The 22,651-nt window shown below is 36.1% G+C and overlaps 1 protein-coding gene across 3 annotated transcripts in view; it reads left to right on the top strand.

Annotated features, from left to right (window-relative positions):
* UGGT2 (UDP-glucose glycoprotein glucosyltransferase 2) overlaps nt 1–22,651 on the top strand; it is a 184,336-nt gene that overhangs the window by 106,784 nt on the left and 54,901 nt on the right. For all 3 annotated transcript variants that reach the window (XM_038569879.1, XM_038569880.1, XM_038569881.1), the window contains exons 17-23: nt 3,782–3,946; nt 4,297–4,420; nt 4,516–4,614; nt 7,136–7,230; nt 11,620–11,826; nt 15,647–15,778; nt 21,035–21,159. In XM_038569879.1, coding sequence (XP_038425807.1) covers nt 3,782–3,946; nt 4,297–4,420; nt 4,516–4,614; nt 7,136–7,230; nt 11,620–11,826; nt 15,647–15,778; nt 21,035–21,159 — 947 coding nt within the window. The remainder of the gene's footprint in view (nt 1–3,781; nt 3,947–4,296; nt 4,421–4,515; nt 4,615–7,135; nt 7,231–11,619; nt 11,827–15,646; nt 15,779–21,034; nt 21,160–22,651) is intronic.

Here is a 22,651-nt window from a genome sequence, read left to right as displayed (position 1 = left end):
ACAAGCATGTGTTGTGTTTGTGTTGTGGAGGGAAGTTGGAGGATGAGTCCAGAATGAGCTGGAGTGGAGAAGGAGGAGCTGGACCACACAGTGAACAATATTTAATTTGAACTCAGTAAAAAATCTGAAACAACAATTTCAGATTTTTGGCAACAGTAAAAAAATCTGAAAGATACTAAGCAGTGAAGAGATAGCAACCTGCCTTATTTTGAAAGAGCATCTCCATTATTTTGAAGCGATTGTTGGAGGGTTAAAGTTTATGGGGTTGCCTGTAGCTCAGAAGAGAGGACCAAGAGGAACTGCCCTAAATCCCTTAGAAATAACGAGAAAGACCATAAAATAAAAGAGTTTGCGGGTATCATGTCTGTGCTGCTTGTGTCCCCAGATGCTGCTGGAAGTTCACTTTGGATCCTGTCTCTGCCCCCAAATGTGTTCAGTAACAAAAGCTCAACCGAGTAAAATTTAAAGATCTAACTGGCTTTTTTAAAGCATCCCGTCTAGCAAATAAAGGGACACTTGGAGGAGTTACAGACGGAAGGCTTTCATAGAAAGGTGGTGGGGAGTGGGGTGGGGGACAGGAAGGTTATTAACAAAAGAAAAGGATTATTTGGGGCCAGGTGGCTTTTTCCCTTGGGGGGCGGAGGGTGGGGTGGGGGGGGGGGAGGCTAGGTTCTTACCCCGAAGATTACCTCACCTTTCTTTGGGGGATGGGAAGGGCTCTGTGGCAGACTCTGCTACTGGTCTGATGGAAGAATTCCTCACTGATGGGTTCAGGCTGCATTTCTGAGGGAGACCAAAACTGCAATTACATTAGGTAGTAAGCTTCTGTTTGGGAACTCACTCCTACAGGGCTAAAATCATAAAATTCAGTGTCATTGGCTTATTTGTGTTAATTAAAGCTTTTGGAATGGACAGATTGCCTAATTAGAAATCACAGAGTAAATCAGAAGAGAGCCTGTATTTCTATCAGAGACTCAAGTATCAAGCTACCTGGGGGGCTTGCCCATAAGCATCTTAAAAGAATCTAAAACCAAGCCCATCGTCTTCCTTGGTACCCTAAATGTTTTTTTTCTTCTTTATGCTCTATCCTAGAGGGTTGCTTCATCATTCACCCTGGTGCCAGATGCTAGAAGCCTGATGGTCATCCTGTCCTCCTGCTTCTCTCCCACCATCCCAGCCAGTACCTCATTCTGCCAGCTGAATGTTTCAGAAACTGCCTCATTCCATTCTCCCTTTGCCTGTTACCTCTCATTTCTATTCGGCTCTTGCTTTTTCCCTCCCACACTATTGTAGTCCCTGACCAACATTCCCAGGGCACAGTCTCCCATGCCCTTTCTTCTCACCGTTGCCATTGCACTGTAGTCTTTTTTAAAATAAGCAAAATCTGATAATATTATTTATTCTCTTCCCAGATGGAACTGACCATGCCCTCCTTGGTAGCCCTGGATGCTATATTCACAACATTTTTAGTGTAGCCATCTCTTCTCTAATAAAGTGTAACTTTCCTTAGGCTAGAATTTACATTTTATTTATATGCATTTGTAAGCCCAGTATACAGCAAGTGCCCAATAAATGCAGAGATAATGTAGTGATTAAGAGTTCAGACTCTTGGGATGCCTGAGTGGCTCAGTGGCTCAGTGTCTACCTTTGGCTCAGGGCATGATCCGGAGTCTTGGGATCGAGTCCCACATTGGGCTCCCCACGGGGAGCCTGCTTCTCTCTCTGCCTGTGTCTCTACCTCTCTCTCAGCAGTTCTAATGAATAAATAAAATCTTAACAAAAAAAAAAAAAGTTCAGACTTTAGAGAAAGCTCTAAATACAGATTTGGTTTCTAAAGTGCAGTAGCAACACAAAGAAATCTTGGCAGGGATGCAGAGAAAAGGGAACCTTCTTACACTGTCAGTAGGAATGTGAAATGGTGCAGCCACTCTGGAGACCAGTATAGAGGTTCCTCAAAAAATTAAAAATAGAACTACCCTATGACCCAGCAATTACACTACTAGGTATTTACCCAAAATATCAATTTGAAGATATACATGCACCTCAATGTTTATAGTTATCAACAATAACCAAATTATGGAAAGAGCCCAAATGTCCATTAACTGAAGATGTGGTATGTATACACACAGTGGAATATTACTCAGCCATAAAAAAGAATGAAATAAGTCAGAGAAGGACAAATACTATATGATTTCACTCACATTTCGAATTTAAGAAACAAAACAGATGAACATAGAGAGGGGTAGAAAAGAGGCAGACCAGGAAACAGACCCTCAACTAAACAGAACAAACTGAGGGTTGCTGGAGAGAAGTGGATGGCAGATGGGTTCAATAGGCAATGGTGATTAAGAAGGCCACTTGTGATGAGCACTGAGTATTATATGTAAGTAATGAATCACTAAATTCTACCCCTGAAATTAATATGACAGTTACCTATTAACTAGCTAGAATTTATTTATTTTTTTAAAGATTTATTTATTTACTTATTTATGATAGACATAGAGAGAGAGAGAGATAGAGGCAGAGACACAGGAGGAGAGAGAAGCAGGCTCCATGCTGGGAGCCCAACGTGGAACTCGATCCTGGGACTCCAGGATCGCGCCCTGGGCCAAAGACAGGCGCTAAACCGCTGAGCCACCCAGGGATCCCCAACTGGCTAGAATTTAAATAAAAACTTGAAAAATAAATAAATAAATGTAGTAGCTGGGTGGCACCTGAGATGACTTCATCTCCATATGTCGTCATCTGTGAAATGGATGTAACAGTCATACTTAGCTTCACAGAGTAATTGTGAGAATGTTGGCAGTAATAATTACGATAATACATAGTTTTGAATAGCAAATGAATTGTTTAGTAACACTTTCTCACTCACAAGATAAAACCCAGATGTTGAGCACTTTCAGGTTCTGGCCTGTGCCCCTGTATCTGATCACTCCCACATATGTAACTCTGCCCACTGTAGGCACAGATTACTCGCAATTGCCTAATCATACCATATTCTCTCTTCCCTTCCATTCCTTCTTATACTGTCTTGCTTCACATGGAATATCTTTTTCCACTTTATCTTCTTGGCAAATGTTTACTCATCCCTCAAGACTTTCTGTGCCACTCCCTCCCAGAGCTTTCTCTGACTCCTTTCTCTCCTTATTCACGCTTGGTTATACTCTTCTCCCTGGCTCCCATGGAATTGTGTGGATGCTCCCATTTTGTGTGTGTCGATGAACCCCTTGAGGGCAGACTTTCAGCTCTGTATTCACAGCGTCTAGCCTAATGGTGTTGGCATGGATTCATGTAGATGTTTATTAAATAAATGAATGCAGGGATGAATTACTCTTTGATACAGATAAATGGTGTTTTTTTTAAAAACATGTTATGCTCTATACAAGGGCCAGCAAATCCTGCCTACCCACTGTCTGTCTTTACAAACACAGTTTTCTTGGGACATAGCCACGTTCATGCATCCGTGTGTTGTATTTCACTGATGTTGTGTATCACAACATCAGAGCTGTGTGCGTAGTTGAGACAGAGATGGATGGCCCGTGAAGCCTGAAATGTGTACTAGCTGGCCCTTTACAGAAAAAGCTTCCTAATTCTTGCTTTATGCAGGTAAAGTACTGTCCTTTAAGAATGTTTGCAGAGGACAAGTGAAATTAGCAAAATCACATTTTTTTCTATGGCCTATAAAAATATGGCAGTGTCTGTCCCTTATTTTTCATATGCATTTCTTTTCCAGATAGCCATATTTAGTTTAATTCTCTGGCATTTTTGAACTATTAAATAGGAAGGAGCAAGCTTTTATAAGATGACTGGCCTGGGTGCTTTGCCCCAAGCTCTTTATAATGGAGAACCCTTTAAGCTTGAAGAGCTGAATACTGAAGAGCTGGAAACAACTGTTCTTCACAGAATGATGGATGCAACCATAAATTTACAAAGGGAGGTTTTCATGGTAGGTAAGCATTTATGAGAAAATACATGATAAATGATATTTATAAATGATTTTTTGTATTAAAACATCTTTTCATGATGAAAGTTTCCATCCTGATCACTTAGTCATGAATTTAAAAGTAGTAATTAATTAAGCTTACCTGTGCATAATTACATTAAAAAAATTGCTTAATTGGAAAGAAAATTCAAATTTTTACAGCAAATGTATTGTGAAACTTATTGTATGAATCTTAATTGCCTAAATTATTTATTTACTTCATTGACGTAATCTTTAAGTGTATTCTATGCATAACTTTAAAATATATGCATATAAATTGCCTATATTACCTGAGTAATATTTTTTGTTGTTAGGGCACATTAAATGACCGAACAAGTGCGATTGATTTCCTTATGGAAAAGAACAATGTTGTACCCCGTGTAAATCCTTTGATTTTGGACACAGAGTGGCAGCCCCTTAATTTAATATCCACATCAGGTAAAATAATCCTTCCATATACTTCCTACAAATGCTTATTGAGTTGTGAATGTTTTATTAATTGTTTATTTAACATTTAATATGAAAATTTTCAGTAACTACTGATGTTGAAGATTTCTCTACGTTCTTTTTCTTGGATTCACAAGATAAGAGTGCTATAATAGCAGAGAACATGTACTATTTAACCCAAGAAGGTAATACACATATTTTACTTTCCTGAATTTATTCCTAAAGTAGCAAAATTTGTAATTTTAGTAAGGTGGTTGCTTAATGAATTTGTACGTTGCTATTTGACTAGAGGTCTGTTTTCCAAGAGAGTTTGTAGTTTGTTATGATGTAAGTGTTGTGCCGAGAAACTGCCTTTGACTCTACTGAATCGTATATGCCCAGGGGTTCACTGTGTTTTTTTTTTACCTTTCTCAAAGAGAGCTATTTCATTTTTCACCTTTTTAAGAAAGCAGGGATGCCCGGGTGGCTCAGCGGTTTAGCGCCTGCCTTCAGCCCAGGGTGTGATCCTGGAATCCCGGGATCGAGTCCCGCGTCGGGCTCCCTGCATGGAACCTGCTTCTCCCTCTCCCTGTGTCTCTGCCTCTCTCTCTATGTCTCTCATAAATAAATAAAATAAAATCTTAAAAAAAAAAAAAAAGCAGTAAAACCCTTTCAGGACTGTGAAAATGGATACCTTATACTGCACGAATACGAGTATAATTTCCAGATCAGAAGAGAGTAGTTCTACAGTCTAATTAAACAATATCTGGATTTTTTCCTTACTTTGGGAATTATAACAAAGGAGGGGAGACTGATACAGGAACGTACTTGGAAATACGGATTTAGCCTGGACAGGGGAATCTCAGTGGGGCCACACATTTGTTAGAATATAGTGACCTATTCATGCAGACAAAGAGTTTGGTTGGTTTTGTTTCATTTTATTTTGCTCTAGAGAGAAAAGTGAGAGCAGATACATGGAAGGTGAAAGAAGGAAGTTTTTTATCTTGGTATATAAAGCAGTAATCTAACAATGAGAGTAATCTAAAGATAGAATGAACTATATAGTAAATGCTATATTTTTACATATGAGAGTTTTAAGCAGAAGCCACCCAACCCAGTTTTAGAATGCTGTGGAGTCAAGTTTGGACCAGATAGCCTCAGAATTACTTTCTAACAGATTCTTGATTTTATATTCATAAAGTGATCTATCTCCAGGAAATCTAACAAATAATAAAATATAATACAGTTCTGTATTATGGCAGAGTAAGTTCCTGACTATGTTAAGAGAAAAGGAAACAAAGAAACAGGGAATAAAAAATAGGAGAAATCTATTTATCACTCTGTTTCTGGAGTATATTTTGAAAATTGCCTCTGGACATCAGAATACGTTAGCCTATAATTAATGACCTTTGGTTAAATCTCTAACAATTTAAAAGAATACTAAGAAACACCTAATTTCCTCTTTCTTACAATTATGTAAATATGTGAAGAAATAATGGAGTTGTGAGAAATTTACTTAGCACGTTTGAAATCTTTCTCAATTTACCGTGATGGTAAAAGTGCTGACGTTAAGAAGGCATTAGAATTCTTTACGTTTCTTCTTTGAAGGAATGTGTCCCTACTGCCTTACTCTTAAGTTGCTTCAGTGTGAACTCAATGTTAGCCTTCTTTTTGTTACAGTTTTTGTGTAGTTAGATATTACTGAGTATGGTAGTAACTATAGCCTCACATCTGTTTAGGAATAAGTTTTTGGTATAGCAGATTTTTTGCAGTTGTTTTAAGTAGGTCATGTGATCTGAGGGACTAATGTTTATATAGGTTTTAATGATGGCTAGACAAGTATTATTTCAGGTGTTACATGCTGAGCCTAGATGAAATTAAACCCATTTAAATATGACTTCAGAATTAAAACTTGTTTCTCTTTGTGGCTTCCAAATTTTCAACTTTTTCGGAAAAATGAATTATATTGATGTTGATGGCACAAGACGGTATAGATTAGACCAAGATAGTAATAGCAGAGATTGGGACACCTGGGTGGCTCAGTGGTTGAGCGTCTGCCTTCAGCTCAGGGCATGATCCCCGGATCCAGGATCAAGTCCCACATCGGGTTCCTTGCAGGGAGCCTACTTTTCCCTCTGCCTGTGTCTCTGCCTATCTCTCTATATTTTATTATAAAATAAATTTTTATAAATTTATTATTAAGATTCTATTATAAGTCTATTATAAATAATAGATTCTTATAATAAATCTTAATTTTTAAGAAAACTAATAGACATTTTGAAGTAAATGGATTGTAAGTTAATAAAATATTGCTGTTTTCAATATTTATTAATAACCTTTATTGTATCTAGTTTTACATATATGTGGGGTATAAGTATCAATTTAAAAAATGTTGCTGTAGCTGGAAGACAGTTTTGTTTGTCAACACTGAAAACATAAGCATAATAAAATTTTTGTCTACTAATGAAAGTATTCCACGGATATGTCCCTTAGGGATTATTCTTTCTTTTTGCTATCTGAGTTTATATAAACTTATAGAACACTCTTCTAGTATTTTTATATGCATGTCAGTATATGTGTGTATATAATCTTTAGCAATATTTGCTTATTTTCAAAAAATTCACTTTAATATTTTAATATGTTTTAATGTATGTTAATGGAAATGTGCCTTGCTTTTAGTTTGATTTTAAAAAGAGATAGTCTGACTAAACTATTTGAAACTTTCAGAAGATGATGTAATTTCTTCAGTTACTCTCTGGATTATTGCTGATTTTGACCAACCATCTGGACGAAAATTACTGTTTAATGCATTAAAGTACATGGTGAGTATTTAGATATTCTTAATACAAAATTTTAACTTGTTAATTTTGAGAAAGCCAAATAAAATCATTAAATCTTTACTCTCCTCCATGTTAACATTTTAAGTACATCAAGTTGTTGCTGAGGAAACTAAGACAGGAACTCCCCCTCAAAATCCATATGTTACATCTGATCAACAGTGTGATGGTATTTAGAGGTGGGACCTTTAGGAGGTAATGTGGTCATGAGGTGGAGCCCTCATGAATGGGATTAGTGCCCTTGTAAGAAGAGATCAGAGAGCCTTGCTCACTGTCTTTCCATCATGTGTGGATACAAGGACAAATCAGTAGTCTGACACCCAGAAGAGTGTCCTCACCAGAACCTGACCATGCTGACACCCTGATCTCAGGTTTCCAAGCTCTAGAACTGTGGGAAATAAATTTCAGTTCAGTTGTCGCAGCCCTGTGCATGGTTACTTTGTTGTAGCAGCTAGATCTGACTAATACCTAATGATTATATATAGGCTGCTAAAAGAGTGAATGGCTCTAGACTGTACTATTACATCGATGACCCCAGATCTGCTTTGTACCAACAGCAGTTTGTAATAGCAGTGTTTCATCACATTATCAGACAGCACGCACTTTATTTCTCTGATTATTTAAGAAAAAGCAAATTTATCTCACTGAAGAGTATTTTAAGCCTTAAATGAACCTTAATTTTTTTTTGTTATTAGAGAATTACAAACCAATAGACTTCAATAGGATACATTTCTATATTTATTTAAAAATACTCTTCTAGGGGCACCTGGGTGGCACAGTTGTTTAAGTGCCTGACTCTTGAACTCTAGATTTCAGCTCAGGTCATAATTTCATGAGATTGACTTTCACATTAGGCTCCACACTGGGCTTGGAGCCTCCTTAAGATTCTCTCCCTCTCCCCAGCCGCCCCCCATTTGCTGTCATTATCCCTAAAAACCAACAGAAAAACCCAAAAAACTCTTTTATAACTCTGTATTTCTAAGCAAAAAAATCTGTCTAGATTAAATACACATAAGAAACATAAACCAAAGTATTTTATGGAATTGTTTTGTATTAGCTAAGTATAAATTTCTTGCTGATCACAAATTACCCCATAACTTAACAGTTTAAAACAATAAACATTTATTTTTCACAGTGTCTGGGGTTTAATAATTCAGGAGTGACTTGGCTGAGTGATTGTGGCTTGGGGTTTCTCATTAGGATGCAGCCAGGATTTGGGCTACAGTCATTCGAAGGCATGACTGGAGCTGGAGCATCAGCTTCTAAGAGGGTTTGTTGCTAGCAGGAGGCCTCAGCTTTTCACAGGCTGTTCAGACAGCACTTCATTCTGTTGCCACATAGACCTCTTTTTAGCGTTGCTAAGTGTCCTTCTAACGTGACAGCTGACTTTCCCCAGAGTGCTAAACTAAAGAGACAGGTACAACAATGTCTTCTATGATCCGGCCTCAGAAGTCACACACTGTGCTTCCACAGTACCTGTTTCTTACAGATTGCTGCTATTTGGTAATGAGGAGGAACTCTATAAAAACATGAGTACAAAGAAGTAGGGATCATTGGGGGCCCTCTTGGAGGTGCTCTACCACACCAAGAATAGTTAATATATTAGGAACAAAACATAACATCAACCAGGAGAATTTTCATGTCATATTAGATAATCTAAGAACATGTTCTGGCTTCTATCAGTGGCCTGCAGACCAGCACATTGCAAAAAAGGGTGTTAGGGATCTATGGAGTATGTGACTTCTGCCTTCTCATTCTTCTCAAGAATTTCTGGTAGCATGTTCTTTCTAAGACTGACAGGTTGCCTTTTCCCAGTAGTTACAATGTATATGGCTCTCCCTTGATGCACATATTGGTATGTTTAATGGTGTCCCACATTTCTCTGAGGATCTGTTCATTTTTGTTCATTCGTTTTACATCCTGTTTTTCATATTATCATTCTCTCGATTTATCTTTTTTTTTAAGATTATTTATTTATTTATTAGAGACAGAGAGACAGAGATAGAGAGAGAGACAGGCAGAGGGAGAAGCAGGCTCATGCAGGGAACCTGATGCGGGACTCGATCCCGGGTCTCCAGGATCACGCCCTGGGCTGAAGGCAGCACTAAACTGCTAAGCCACCGGGGCTGCCCTGGATTTATCTTTAAACTCAGCAATTATTCTTCTTCCTTTTGCCAACTCAAATCTATTGAACCGTCTAAGTGAATTTTTCATTTCAGTTATTGTACTTCTCAACTCCAGAATTTTCATTTCTTTCTTTTTTACAATTTCTCTGTTATTGTTATCACTGTAATAAGTTATTACCATACTTTAATTCTTTAAACATGGTTCCCTTTAGTTCTTTGAACACATATATACATTAAGTCCATCGTGTAAGACCCCTCAGAGATAGTTTCTAATGCTTGGTGTTTTTCCTTTTCATGAATCATACTCCCCTGTTTTAGTGCATGTTTCATAATTGTTTATTGAAAACCAAACATTTTATATAATACATAACACATTTGGATGTCGGTATCACTTCATCCCCAGGGTTACCTGTTGTTTGTTTGATCATTTGTTTACTGATGTGACTGAACTAACTCTATAGTCTGTTTCCCTCTCATTGTTTCTCTCTGATGTTCCTGCTCAGACTTTTTTCCTTGTTTTTATCTTTTATCTTGGTTTCCTAGAAACTGCCTTTGAATCAGCAAAAGCCAATTATCACCCAGAGTTTGTGCTTATGCCCCCATAAGCAGTTAGATGTTCACCCTTTACTGTTGCATGTGTATTTGACTTAAAGGCTACTTTCCCAGTTCAGGAGTTTTATGATTTAGCCCAACATTTACCCATGGAATAGTATCTTGGAATTTCCCTTTCTCATTACTCCTGAGAAGATTCAGCCTTTGGCATGAAGTCTTCCAGATGACCTAGAATGAGTTTAATATTATTTTTAAACCTGACTTCCTTGGATTTGCCTAGTCAGAGTAGTTTTTTATTCAGCAGTGTTTATTGAGGGGGAATGCCTTCAAGCATGCCCCATGCCCCATTCTCATTTTCCTAAGTGGGGCCAGCATAGAATATACACAATTTTCTGACCCTGAGGATGAGTGTGACCCAGGACAGCTCTTCCATCTATCTCTTTATCTGATTCTGTTAGACCTCTGGCTACTCTATCATTTCCCCTAACATTTTCTTGCCTGGAGGACCATGTGGAAACAGGTTCCAGATGGGATTTCATCCATAGGTCGTAATTTGCTAACTCCTGATCTAATTCATTAATTTAATTATCTGTGGTATCAGTTCTTATTTGTATTCTTGCCAGTATTCTATTTGGAGCCTCTCTCATTTTCATTTCATTTAACTTCTGCCTTTATCTTACTAGGGCCTCTCCTTATAGCTCTCTGGGTCTGTTTATTGGAGACTGTATTTTCTTTTCAAAGCTACACAAAGTTCAAAAGACTGATATAATGAACACTTATATACATAACACCTGTATTCAATAATTGTTAACATTTTGCCATATTTGTTTTACTAATTTTCTGTTTCCAGGGGAAGGGAAGTAATAGTCTGGATCATTTTAAAGTAAGTTGTAGAAATCAGCATACATCATCCGTTACTATTTCACCATGCACTTTCCAAAAATTAGGATGTTCTTCTACATAATTGCAATACCACTATCACATTGTTAGTACTAAGTCTGAAGACTTAGTGAATTAAATTGTTCCCACAGAGATGTTTTGTCTTTTTTCAAACCAGGATCCAAACATGTTTCCCACAATGCATTTCATTGTGACATTTCATTAGTTTGTCTTATGGTACAACAGTCACATCCGCATTTTGGTGACTTTTTAAAGAGACCAAGCTGGTTGCTTTGTAGAAAAATCTCACATTCTGAATTTCACTGATTTTTTTTTCTTGTATATTTTTAACTTGTTCCTTAGCCCTTATATTTCCTCTGTACTGGAAGTTATGTCTGAAGCTTAATTAGATTCATCTTCAGCATGTTCTAGCAAGAAGACTTCATGGCTGATGCTGTATTCTTCTTGCTCTGTTTGTTGAATGCCAAACAGTGGAATGAGTAAAATAGAGTATATTCATACTGTGGAATTCTGTAAAGTCCTAAAATATAAAGTCACTACAGCTACACAAAACAGTGTTGATAAATCACACAACCAGTATGTTGAGTGGAAACAGAGAGATGCTGTTTGGTAAAGCATCCACAAAGGAAGATGCTGTGTGGTAAAGCATCCACAGAGAAAGATGCAGTGTGGTAAAATGTCCACAGTGAAAGATGCTGTGTGGTAAAGTGAACAAACTTGATTGAAAAAAAAAAAGTTCAGCTGTACAAAGATGTGTGAAATATTGATCTTTTTCACCTATAAATGTATTTTGCAGAAAACAAGCGTTCATAGCCGTTTGGGGGTTATTTATAATCCTACATCAAAAATAAATGAAGAGAACACAGTTATTTCTAGAGGAATTTTGGCAGCTTTTCTTACACAGAAAAACAGCTTTTTGAGAAACTTTCTCAGGAAACTGGCAGAGGAAGAAACTGCTACAGCTATTTACTCTGGAGAAAAAATTAAAACATTCCTTACTGAGGTCAGTAGCTATTTGTTTGGAATAATAAGTATCTGTTGCATATTTAGAAAGTATTAGCTGGTGTTACTATGTTACTGAAAAACATCAATAAATAATAAACATTCCTTCAAACAGGAAAAGGTAAATAAATTAAATGATATGACTTTGCATCAAGACATTTAGCAGACCAGATATTCTACTGTGACTTTGTGATCCTTGAAGTTGAAGGCATTCTAGTTTACTATGTGTACTTAAATGAAGAAGGGGAGCTAATGGATTATGTATATAATACTTAGGTATTTTTTTTAAGATTTTATTTATTTATTCATGAGAGACAGAGAGAGAGAGAGAGAGGCAGAGACATAGGCAGAGAGAGAAGCAGGCTCCATGCAGGGAGCCTGATGTGGGACTTGATCCTGGGACTCCAGGACCATGCCCTGGGCCAAAGGCAGATGCTTAACCACTGAGCCATCCAGGGATCCCCAATACTTAGGTATTTCCCTGAAGGGGTTCAGTATGAGGAAAATTTTAAAGATGGAAGATGATCCTCAAAAAGGAAGATTCATTAATCCCTTGAAAAATACTTATTGTCTACCAGACAGTAGAGATATACTTTCAACCAAGGCAGATATGTTGAGTCCCTGCTTTGTATAGCTTACATGGTAGTAGGAAAGACAGACAAACTTAATGGTACTGGAAAAATATAAAGAAAAAAGAGGGTAGATAGTTTGAGGGATGCTCTTTTAGCTGGGTTGGTCAGGGCTGACATCTACATTTAAGCAGAAGTTTGAAATGAGAAATCAAGCCATGGAAAATCTGTGAGAAGAATGTACCAGATTCAGGAACACAGTAAGTCTAAAGGACTGCCACAGAAACCGGCTTTCTAGGTTTGAGATATAGGCAGAAGATCATTATGAGCAAAATAGAGACAATGATGTGGAGAGTACAAGGAGATGAGGTCAGAAAAAGAGCCCAGATATTTCAAGCACCTATAGGCCACGGTAAGGAACTGAAGTCTTTCCTGAGTATAATGGGAAACGATTGAGCAATCTTGAAGAAGTGAATAATCTTTAAAAAGATGACTCTGGATGATACCATGTGAAGATTTGGTAGTAAACAGAAGAACGGAAATATGATGAATAATTAGAATGCTATTGCAATAATCCAGGCAAGAAATACTGGTGTTGGACTAGATAGTGGTGGTAAAGATAGTGAAGTGGTTGGCACATAAAAATGTTACAACTCTAGTCAACAGGATTAAGTGATCAATTGTATATGACATTGAAGGTAGTAATATCCTTACATTTTAGCTTAAGCAGCCAGAATTGATAGTGGTGCCCTTTTTTGAGATGGGGAAGTCTAGATGAAGAGATTTGGACACATACAGGATCAAGAGTTAAGTCTATACATATTAAGTTGTAGATTCCTGTTGACATTCAAGTGGACACGTTGGGTTGACAGTTGAATTTATGAGTATAGAAATCAATTCAGAGTTGAGGTATTTTTAGAGTTAGACACTTTAAGAGTTAGCAACATTATATATCATTTAAAGCCAAGAAACTGGATGAGATACTTCAGAAGTGAGTTGGGTGAAAGAAGAGAGGCTGAAAACAGCTCTGGAACATTCCAACATATAGGAGTATACAAGAAAATGATCCAGTAAAGGAGGCAGATGGAGCAGCCAACAAGTTAGGAAGATCACCAGGAGAGTGTGGTATGCTGAAAGTCACTTGGAGAAAGTCTTTCAAGGAAAGGATAATCAACCATGCAGATGTTCCTGAAATTAGGCTTCATAATTGACCATTTACTTGTGAAGGTGATCACTGGTGACTTTGATGAGAATTATTTCAGTGGAGTAGTAGGTATAAAAAAGTAAATTAGATTGAAAAGAGAATGGGAAATCAGGAACTAGAGATAATACAGATAGCTCTTATAAGAAACTTTATTGCAAACAGAGAAATATTTTGTACATAGAACATAACTTGAGGTCAAGAATATCTAGGTTGGGGAGATACCACTTTTTTGTATGCTAATGGACAGTCCATCCAAACAGTGAGAAACGATGATAGGGGAGCAGAGTAGGAGCAAGGTTCTTGAGTAGATAAGAGGTGCCAGGATCCCATGGACAAGTGTTAACTGTTGGTCTTAAAGAACTGTTCATCCACTTTAACCAGAAAGAAGCCAGAATGTTTGGGCATGGTTACAGAAGAGTAGATTTATTTGGTGGTAGCAGAATGAAGTACTTCTAATTATTTTCATTTTCAGGAGAAATTCCAGTTATTTGCCAAGTATAGAGTGAGAGTAGGTATTATTAGAGGTTTGAAGAAAGAAGAGAAAATGCCACATACTTTTCTCTTAATTCTGAGAATGAGCAAGTGAATTAAATACATTAGCATGAGAAGGTTTCTGAGGGACCACCTGAGGCTAATGACCCTAAACTGAATGTGAGATCAGTATTAGTTACATGTTTTTCTCTAGCCGTATTAAGAGTTTGGCTCTGGTTGCAGAGGAGGCAGAGCTGCATTAAACAGAGTTGGGGATTTGCCAGGTTAATATGAATTCAGGGAAGTATTCAAGGAATCTAAGCATGGAAGGTTTTAGTTGTATAGGACTTTGAGGTCTAACTCAGGGAAAAATTATGGGAGGTATGATGGACAATAAGTGCTAGGACTGAAGGGGTTGAGTATTGGTTGGTCTAATGACACTAGGTTGCATGAGCTGGAAATTCAGGAGCTTGTGGGGTGATTAAGACAGGGATTTTGGAAGTAAACAGGATCTAAGGCTACACTGTCCAATACTGTATCCACTAGCTAATTGTGGCTCTTTTGTTTTTTATTTATTTATTTTTAAAGATTTTATTTATTTATTCATGAGAGATAGAGGCGGAGACACAGGCAGAGAGGAGCAGACTCCATGCAGGGAGCCGGATGTGGGACTCGATCCAGGCACTCCAGGATCATGCCCTGTGCCAAAGGCAGGCGCTAAACTGCTGAGCCACCCAGGGATCCCCCGTGGCTCTTTTAAATTTAAATTTAAATTAAGTTAAAATTTAAGTTCTGCACCCCAGTTGTACTAGCCACATGTCACGTGCTCAATAACCATCCGTGGCTGTGGCTACCATATTGGACAGTGCGGTGGAACATTTCTGCCATTGTGCGAATACCCAAGAACCTCTTAGAAATTCAAAAATAAAGGCCCCACCCTGGATCTTCTGAGTAGAAACTACATTTTAACAAGACACCCAGGTGATTGCATTTTAAAGTTTGATAAGTGCTGATCTGGAGAATATATCTTAGTGTAAAGATGTGACTAACCTGTTCATGGTTTATTTTCGGTGAATGTCCATATTTTTCTTTTTTACTCTTGCCGAGGATTATTTTTATATTTCAGAAATAAAATGCATTATCACTAAATTGGTTTTGTGAGATTGGTATAATGTGGTGTGAGATAGGATGTTTATATTTTGGACAGTTTTTTTTTTTTTTTTCCGAGTATACCCAATGGGGTACTAAGTTCAGAATTTAATAAACATTTTGTTTCATTACTTTAACATTAAATTTTATTTATGTTGATGCCACCTAGCATATTACTAATCAATAATCTACCTGAAAATTTCAAATAATGAATGACATACAATATCTACTTGTAACAAGATTTACAAATATTGTAATTGACTTGGCAAAGAAATCTTTTTTGTGTTTCAGAAGAAAATAGTACCTTTTAAAATCATAATTTAGAATAATTTCAAATTTTGTATTAATATATTAAAGCACTCTTTGTTAGGAAAATGATTTAACATATTTTCTCTTACTGATTTCAAACTTCTTAATTTATGTTTTAGGGGATGGATAAGAATGCTTTTGAGAAAAAATACAATACTGTTGGAGTGAATATTTTCCGAACTCATCAGCTGTTCTGTCAAGATGTACTTAAATTGAGTCCTGGAGAAATAGGTATTGTCAGCAATGGGAAAGTAAGTAGAAAAAGCAGTAGCTCACTTTTCTCACTGACCTTATGATCTAGGGGGTCTCAAATATTTTTCTATCACAACACACTTGATGTAGCACTTCCAGAGGATGAGGCTCCTGTACTGAACATACCAACTGGTCTCATCATAAATAAAAGGGTACACTATTTGTTATTCCACCCCATCCCCCCAAGATGAAAATCAATGTGGTGGGTAAAAATGTTCTTATAGGGATAGCTTTTATTTTGCTGTAATACAAGTATTAGAACAAACAACTTAGTATCTGCTGCAACCTTTGTGACTTGAGAACCACTGTTGGAGTAGGTGTGGAAAGTACATTGTGACATCTTTTACTTCTTGTAGCTTTTCTCTACAGTTGATTGTGTTAACTTCCAAAAGTACTGAACTGTTATTTTTGAGGTATAAAGTAATACTTGTTAATGTAATCATTAAAATCTATAAGAAAAATCACTCTTACTCCTACCCTCCTAATAAAATGTATTATAGCTTATTGTTTTACCTCTTAACCCTTTTTTCTACTCTATATAGCCATATCTGGTTTGTAAAAATACATAATTGTAATCCTATTATATATATGTATGCATAAAATTTTATATCATACTTTTTTCTCTTAGTATATCAGAAACATTTTTCTGATTAGAGAATCTTTATAGACCTACAAAATTCATGATGATATTTACTTATTACTATTTTTTGAATGTGAGAATCTGGTTTTATTCTCAGGAATTATTTAGATTTTAAAAAATAGAATCTGGTGGTTAGATTCATCAAGAATTCAACTATGTGTTTGACATATCTTTGCTTGAACTACCAAATTATATATCCCTAAATTGTCTTTCAAGTGTCTTCTAATACACTCTTAATGTTTTCTTTGTTTTCTACATTTTTTTAAAAAGATTTTATTTATTTGAGAGAGAGCGCAAGCAGAGAGACAGGGAGAAGCAGACTCCCCACTGAGTAGGGAGCTGAGCACAGAGCTCCATTCCAGGACCCCAATATCATGACCTGAGCCCAAGGCAGATGCTTAACTAAGTCACCCAGGCGCCCCTGTTTTCCACATTTTTATGAGGTCTCTTAATGAATATTTATTCCCATCTCATTTTCCCTTAAAATTATGCTTATTCTTTATTTCTTCAACTATAAATCCTAGGAATTGGAGAATAGTAAAGGACTCATATTTGCAAGCCTTCACAAATCAAATATATCTGCTTCTATGTAGTTTCCAGGCTAATTGCATTAGCTACTAAAGGTTCATCTTTGTGCAATGCTATTTTACAAATTGGTGACAACGGTTATGTATTATTATAGTAATAGATGAAGTATTTGTGAATTTGATAGTGAGGTATGTGGAAGCCCAGAAATTACATTGCTTTTTCTTTTTGATAGTTGCTTTGGGAGGACATGTAGCTTTTTAGAACAGGTTTACAGTATATAAGTATTTTTGAATCTGCCTGGAATTTTAAAGGATAAAGAGGAAAAATTACACCTGCTGTATCTAGTTACCTTGCCTTTTGGTTATACATTATGGAAAAACTCCTTCATGTTTTCTTTGTCCTTGCTTAATGTAATTCATATGTTATCAATATTAGTGATAACAAATGTAGTTAGTTACATTTATCTTATTTTTCCTAGAATAATAGTTTCTCTTCATTTTCCTTGAAATTTATGAAAATAATCAGAACTTTGGGGCACTTGAGTGGCTCAGTCAATTAAGTCTCCAACTCTTGATTTCAGCTCAGGTCATGATCTCAGGGTCATGAGATCGAGCCCCACATCAGGCTCTGCACTCGGCACAGGGTCTGCTTGAGATTCTTTTTCTCTCCTTCTCCATTTGCCTTTCCCTCCTTCATATTCTCTTTCTTTCTCTCTCTCTAAAATAAAATCTTTAAAAAAAAAAACCAAAACGCTCCAGATTCTAATTTTGCATCAGCTATGAATCAAACATTCTTCTAGGTTCTCAGAGTATAGTAGTGAAAAAACATGTTTTCATGAAGTTTGTATTTTGGTGGGCAGCTACAGACAACAAATAGCATCCTTATTGATAAAGTGTCATTTGGATAGAACCAGAGGAGGTGAAAGAGCAAGCCATGTAGAATATCTGGAAGAAGAATGTTCTAGATAAAGGACACAGTAAGGACAAATGTCCCAAGGTGAGATGATTGGTGTGTGTTCTAGGAATAGCAGGTACAAAGAGATTATTCAGAAGAGAAGCACAGAAAACAGCTGCCTACAAGATGATATAGAGTTTTATAGACCGTTTAAGGACTCCTGCTTTATGCTGAATGAGTTGTGAGGCTCATAGTTCTGGGCAGAGGACCGACATGATCTGACTTATGTTTTATTTGGATCTCTAAATGGCTGTTATATTCAGAATAAACTATAGGGGGTCAAGAAGCCAGTTGGGAGCTATTTCAGTAGTCCTGGTGAGTGCTAATGGTGGCTTGGACCAGAATGGCTCTAGTGGAGGTAGTGAGGGGAGTGGTTGGGATTATATTTTGGAGGAAGAGTGACCAGGAGTTGCTGACAGACTTGATGTGGGATGTTAGAGAACTATGTAACTGGCAGAGTAGAGTTGCCATGTATTAAGGCAAGGAAGTCTGCTGACAGAGTGGGGTTGTTCAGGAGGAATGGAAGGGGAAAAATAATTCAGTTCTGGACATAGGAGAAGTTCATTGGTCAGTTCTGGATCTCCACCTATGCTCATTGGGTTGGCAGTTGAACATATGAGTTGAATTCAGGGGAAAGGCTGGGGCTGGAGATGGATATTAAGTTGAATTATGTTGACTTTTGTGTTGATTCATAGAAATTTATGATTTTATATTTTTGTGGAACTATGATTCGAATAGAAAAGTATAATATGTCTGAAAAGAAGTACTGTGGTTCATGAGCTGTAATATAATACTTAGCTAATTACTCTGTCTCAGTGTAATGCTAGAAAGCACAATAATGACAGCAATTGTAGCAGTTACAACTCTGAGCCAGATAGTTTAATGGTTGAAATCTAACATTTTAGAATCAGTTTTCATTCTGAACCTGTCCAATGTTTGTTAGAATTGGAACATACTCAAAGTCAAATTGTTTAATGCAGTGATCAAAACTAGGATGTGGTGATCATCTTATACTTTCTTACTATATGCTCAAGAATTAAAAATTTATGTATTTTTAGTATTAAATAAAACACTAACACTGCTACTATAATTATAATAAATTTACTATTATTAACCTACAGGTTTGCAAATTAGTGAAACACAAGGAGTAGCAGAGAGTGGAGAAACAAACAAGGTTTTTTCTTAGCCAAACAAATCTGGATTCAAATTCCATGTCCACCATTGATTGTATGACCTCTGTGAGACTTGGTTTGAAAATGTCATTTGAATAGTGGGAATGGTGATGGTCTATTTTACAGTCATCAGAGCTTAAATATAGTTTATATTAAAGGGCATAAAACAGCCCCAGACAGTAAATTTTCAGTAAATATTAATTCCTATTTTTTTCTTTAACTATTTGAAGGCTATCATGAGAAAGAGTGGGTACATTTGTAGACTCTATTTGCGTTACACTTAACGAGAGTCAGTAAAGAATCAGGCCAGTTGCTGAGATTTCCATGAGAGTAGAGGTTTTTTGCTCAGCATATGGATGAATACTCTGGCAGAGTTTTCTGAAATATTAATGAGCTTTCAAAGGAGGTAATGCATTTCTATTACAACAGTTATTCTATATAACTGAAAAATTACATTTCCAAAATGTAAAGATGGATAGGTTGGATAAGCACCAGTTAGGTTTTTTTATGTTTTTACAAGATTTTCAAGTTCAATATTCCTTTTTCCTCACTTGGACATTCCATGATTTTTATACTATTTAAGTTACCTTACTCCACAAATATTATATTCAATTTTAAGTAGAAGAATTAAGATACCAAAGAATCAAGCTTCTCCTAGCTTTTTTATACTACTTACATAGGTGAAATACAGCCGTTCTCTGGTGAATTTAATCAATGAAGAATAGCCAATCTAATTAACCCCTTAAAATAAATTGAGGTCATATTTCCTTTTTCTTAGTTATTAACCAAAATGCTTCAGTCACTAGAGGTGGTATAGATAAAATCCAGCTCTTTTCCAGGCTTCTCCGAGTCATAGTCCATAAAATACAACATTGAAAGTGCTTTCAAAGGTGTCTTAAAAGTGTTACCAAATCTTAAAGCAATGAAATGTTTATATGTGTACTTTTAGTTTTATAGTGCCCACTTTTTGCGTTTTTAAGAGCCTGTGTTTAAAGCAAAACGTGGTATTTGTTTCGCTGAATACGAATATTACCTGTGATATGGACAAATGAGAAGAGATTCAAGAACTTCATTAATTTTTAGAAAATATTAGTTGCAGAAGCAGATGAAGAGGAAGTAAGAAAGTCTGCTACAATAATTTTTTTTCTGATCTTTTTACCAAGAAAAAAAAAACACTCTGGATGATATACCTTCTAGTTGTTTGTCATTAAGTGTAATTATTTAGTACATAAGACTATGTCAGGCTCACCTTCTACATCGAGTCTTGGGTTCATAAAATTCTGATGACAGCATGTGCTAGTTGCCTCGGGGAATGCTAATGGTAGTAGAGTTGGTGGTCATTATGATGGAATAGCCATCCTATGAAATTAGATATGTGGAATTTGACATCTTGCCCCTCTCTAGTTACTGGTATAAAACTTACCTGCATGACCTTGCTGTGCTCCAAACCATTTATACAGCATCAGTTCAATTGAAGATGGGTTGGTACATTTCAGTAGTTATGTGATTTGTGTCTTGTTTTTTTCTCTTTTATACCTTGCTTATTTACTAATTCATATCGACATAGTATAGACTGCAATTTATAGGTGAATAAAAAAGCAAATTGAAAATAAAAGATTTATAAAGTATAGATACTTGGTTTCATAATTTACCTTAGGATAAAAAGCCTTTGGTTATTGGAAGCATTATGTTTCAAAATAAAACTTTCAAATGGAAGCAGTTTACTACTTTTTAATTCTGTCTGTTTGATTTTGGTGTTAATGCAAATGTTATTTGTAATATCAAAGTGAGAAACATTTTTCTCTTCTTTGTTTTCCAGTAGATTTAGTAAATGGTGAGATTGATAGCTACATCTGTTTAATCTGTAAGCGATTTTTGCTTAAATTTCTATTTGATGAGAAAATGTCCCAAACTGGTATCTTCTAGAAGGTATACAATAATAAAACTACTTTCATTTTAAGTTCCTAGGACCTTTAGATGAAAATTTCTACACAGAAGATTTTTACTTCTTGGAGAAAATAACATTTACTAATTTAGTAGAGGAAATTAAAGACATTGTTGAAAATATGGAAATTAGCTCAAAGAAGTAAGTATTTAAAATCATAAGAGCAATTCATTTTGGGGGATGGTGCTTTTTTATTTTTCTTTTTAAGATTAGAAAATGTTTCGGGATCCCTGGGTGGCGCAGCGGTTTGGCGCCTGCCTTTGGCCCAGGGCGCGATCCTGGAGACCCGGGATCGAATCCCACATCGGGCTCCCGGTGCATGGAGCCTGCTTCTCTCTCTGCCTGTGTCTCTGCCTCTCTCTCTCTCACTGTGTGCCTATCATAAATAAATTAAAAAAAAAAATTTTTAAAAAATGTTTCTTTTTTATTTTAGAAAATATTTCAAATACGTATGTAAGATATAAAAGATATATAGAGAATATTTAAATAACAAAAGGCATCCATATACTCACCGCCATACTGTAGATGTTAATAGTTTGTTTTATTTGCCTTGGATCTTACTGTCCTCTTTATTTCTTGCCCACCTAGCCAGTCTCCATTCTCCCTGAGAGGTAACCATTTCCTGAAATATTGTGTGCATGACTTCATATTTGTGTTTATGCTTTTGCTTCTCATGTGAATATCCATGATTGGTGTTGATTGCACTGAATGCCTAACTTGTATAGAGAAATGCTATTTACTGTAGGCTCCTTTGCAACTTCTGGGGCTTTATCTGTGTTCCCATATGTAGAACTAGTTTCTTCATTTTAATTCCTTTTTAGTGTTTCGTTTTATGAATATACTGTAACTCATTTGTACAATCCATTACTGAGGTACAGTTGACTTGGCTTCAGTTTTTTACTATTAGAGAAAGCTGCAATGAACCAGCTTTAAATGTCTCCATGTGCAATGTGAGTTCCTTTAGAACACAGGAGTGTACACTTGGGTTGTAGGGTATGCATGTCCTCTGCTTTACCAGCTGCTGTTAAATTCTGTCCTTTAAAATAGCTACAACAGTTAACACTCCAGCAGAAATGTGCAAGTTCTGTTTCCCCAAGTTCTTACCAATACTTGGTGTTATCCGACTTGTTAATTTTTTTCTCTCTGGTGGATGTGAAATTGTATCTTTTTTTAATTTGAATTTCTTTGACTTTTAGTAAAGTTGAGTATCTTTTTATATAATTATTTTCATTCATGTTTACTCTTCTGTAAAATATCTGTTTACATCTTTGCTTAGTTACCTGTTGGGTTATTTTCTTCTTTTAAAAATGTATAAACCATTTTCTGTGATTCTGTATACTAATCTTTATGACTTATATGCACGTTACATATTATAGCTTGTGACATGGCCATTTACTTTTTTATTGTAATTTTTTTTACCAGATACATAGACATTTTTAATTTCAATGTCAAAATATCAGAATTTTTCCTTCATAGCTTATCTGTGGTCTGCATATATGTGTGTGTGTGTGTATAGGATGTTTAAGAATTTTCTCTAGCCTGAGTTCATAAAGATATTCTCCTTTATTCTAAAAGTTTTACAGTTTTATTTTTTTACTGGTTTATATCTTTGATTCTTCTTGGATCTTTATGC

This window comes from Canis lupus, chromosome 22 (genome assembly GCF_011100685.1).
Source record: "Canis lupus familiaris isolate Mischka breed German Shepherd chromosome 22, alternate assembly UU_Cfam_GSD_1.0, whole genome shotgun sequence".
Taxonomy (NCBI): domain Eukaryota; kingdom Metazoa; phylum Chordata; class Mammalia; order Carnivora; family Canidae; genus Canis; species Canis lupus.
Note: the sequence above shows the minus strand (reverse complement) of the source record. Positions and strands in the feature narration are given on the sequence as shown.